Consider the following 2,607-nt stretch of genomic DNA (forward strand, 5'->3'; position numbering starts at 1 on the left):
GACTGTTGTTGTGGAGACTCAAGGTAAACCTGTTGCTGCGTTCGCAGGCTTCGGAGTCACCTTCCAGTTTTCATTTTGCACTGTTTATTCTTATATCTGGACAGTTGTATTTAGAAGTTTTCTAGCAAACACTCTGTAGAGCTTATGACTTGTACTACCGGTTTTGGGATTTTGTAAGAGATTCTATTTAAATAATGTTGTTTTAATTATTGTTAGGCTTACCTAGTCCCTAAGAGTAGGTGCCGTCACGATACCCAAACGGAGGAAAAGTTGGAGCGTGACAAGTTGGTATCAGAGCTCTAGGTTCATAGGTGCTACGAGTCATAAGCGAGTTTAGTAGAGTCTTGCGGATCGGTACGGAGATGTTTGTACTTATCTTCGAGAGGCTACAGAACTATTAGTACAATATCACTTCTTTCATTCCTATCGTGCGAGCTTATTAATCTCGGAGTTTGAACTTTTATCATTCCATTCTCTCACAGATGGTGAGGACACGAGCTACAGTTATAGATGACGCTGCTCCTGGAGCAAGTATCGCTAGAGGCAGAGGCCGACGAGGAGTAAGTGTCACAGCCAGAGCACTTACCAGAGCAGCAGTTGAGGATCCACCAGTAGTTCCAGTTAGGGAGCAGGTACCGGAGGCACCTGTTATTACCCCCGGACTTCAGGAGACCTTAGCACAGTTCTTGAGCATGTTTGGTTCATTAGCTCAGGCGGTGTTGATTCCGGTTGCACCAGCTACTTCACAGGCCGGGGGAGGAACCCAGATTCCCGCCGCCCACACCCCAAAGCAGTGAGTTCATGTTGGTCAGGTTCCAGGTGTCATGGCAATACAGCCTGTGGTTCCAGTTCAGCCTGTGGTCTGGGCAACAACATTTGAGGAAGAGCAGCTTAGACTTGCAAGGTTCAAGAAATATGACCCTCCTACATTCATTGGTTTGGCTTCAGAGAGTGCACAGGGTTTTCTAGAAGAGTGTCACTGCATTCTCCATATTATGGGTATTGTGGAGACGAGCGAGGTTGCTTTTACTATGTTCCAGCTCAGGGGAGCGGCTTACCAGTGGTGGCGGGCATATGAGTTGAGTAGCCTAGCCGAGTTAGCTTCACTTACATGGGTTCCGTTTTCGGAGATGTTCCTGAGAGAGTTTGTACCTCAGTCCCTTCGAGATGCATGGCGTGCGGAGTTTGAGTAGCTGCGCTAGGGCACTATGTCAGTGTCAGAGTATGCCGTGAGATTCAGTGATTTGGCCAGGCATGCACCTGCTTTGGTCGCCACAATTAGAGAGTGTGTCCGTAGATTCATTAAGGGACTCAGGCATGATATTCGGTTCAGCATGGCTCGGGATTTAGTGTCAGATATTTTGTTTCAGCAGGGGGTAGGGATCGCTTGCCGAGTAGAGGGCATGTGGGACCAAGAGAGAGAAGACATGCGAGGCCATGAGAGAGAGTACAAGCGATATCAGGAGAGAGAGGACAGGGAGGTGAGGAGGCCTCGTAGACCGGAGAGATCTACTGGTCCTTATTTTGGAGGCAGGGTACGACATGATAGAGGTTTTGTGGGTCAGCCAGTCCAGTTTGCACTTCAGGCTTCGCACAGTATTTTAGGTGCTCATGGGTCTCAGAGTACCCGTACCGCACAGTTCCCACAACCACATCAGTAGAGAGGTTGCTTCGAGTGTGGAGATACTAGCCACAGGGTGAGAGATTGTCCTAGACTCCGGATAGGTGTGTCACAGCAGAGTATTCAGGCAAGTAGTGGGCGCCCAAGAGGGGAAGGCCCGACTCGTTGATGTGTTTCATATAGTAGGCTTGAGGCCACTGCGCCAGATGATGTCATACATGTATGCTTTTGATTTGTTACTGAGTGGCACCATTCATATTTTGATTCGGTCATGCATATCGGAGCGAGTTCCCCTACTTGTTGCCCCACCTATGGGTGAGTTTATGACTTAGTATTATGTTTAGATGTTTACCCCTGTTGGGTGACTCTATGAGTGGTAGCCCGTGTCTACATTTGTTTATATTCATTATCGAAAGTTTCGAGACTAGAAGTGAATTCATGTTGTCCATTACGGCAGGTTTGACGTGATTCCTGAGTAAATTGGTTACAATTTGTGATTTCATACTCTACCGGGGTGAGAGTTTAGCAAGTGTTGAGCTTTTATTGGCAGAATTGAATTAGTGTAAGATTTCCATTAGTATGATGTATATTCGACTAGTGATTCAGAGTTGAGGGTGAGACCCTCGTGATTCCATGTGATTTGATATGTTTGAGCCGGGTTGCGTGCCGCGGTGGAAGTTATATCAGGATAGGACCCTTCTGATTGTTCATATGCTTTAATTCTTTCCTTGTTATATTGTTTTGTAGGTTAGTATTGATAGAGAGTTGTGCCTGTCGGGTTTGTTTGATAGTTTCTTTATGTGTTTCTCTTTTCATATTCAGTCAATTTCGTTCGGTGCTTCTTGAGTTTTAGCTTGCGGGGTGTGTGCCCGGTGGTATTAGTTGTGACTTGTTGATTCGGGTGTATAGTTATGAGGCCTTCGTGTTTCTTGCATCATTATCAGCGTGGTGGAGGTTTGAGACAGGTTGCTAACGGAAATGAGGCT

General features: G+C 46.6%; 1 protein-coding gene across 1 annotated transcript; it reads left to right on the forward strand.

Moving 5' to 3' along the window:
- Positions 1 to 824: 824 nt before the first annotated feature.
- LOC138896257 (uncharacterized) lies at positions 825 to 1,193 on the forward strand. The gene has a single exon (XM_070181053.1). The coding sequence runs from the start codon at positions 825 to 827 to the stop codon at positions 1,191 to 1,193; it is 369 nt and encodes a 122-aa protein (XP_070037154.1).
- Positions 1,194 to 2,607: the final 1,414 nt, after the last annotated feature.

This window comes from Nicotiana tomentosiformis, chromosome 7 (assembly GCF_000390325.3).
Source record: "Nicotiana tomentosiformis chromosome 7, ASM39032v3, whole genome shotgun sequence".
In the NCBI taxonomy this organism is placed as follows: domain Eukaryota; kingdom Viridiplantae; phylum Streptophyta; class Magnoliopsida; order Solanales; family Solanaceae; genus Nicotiana; species Nicotiana tomentosiformis.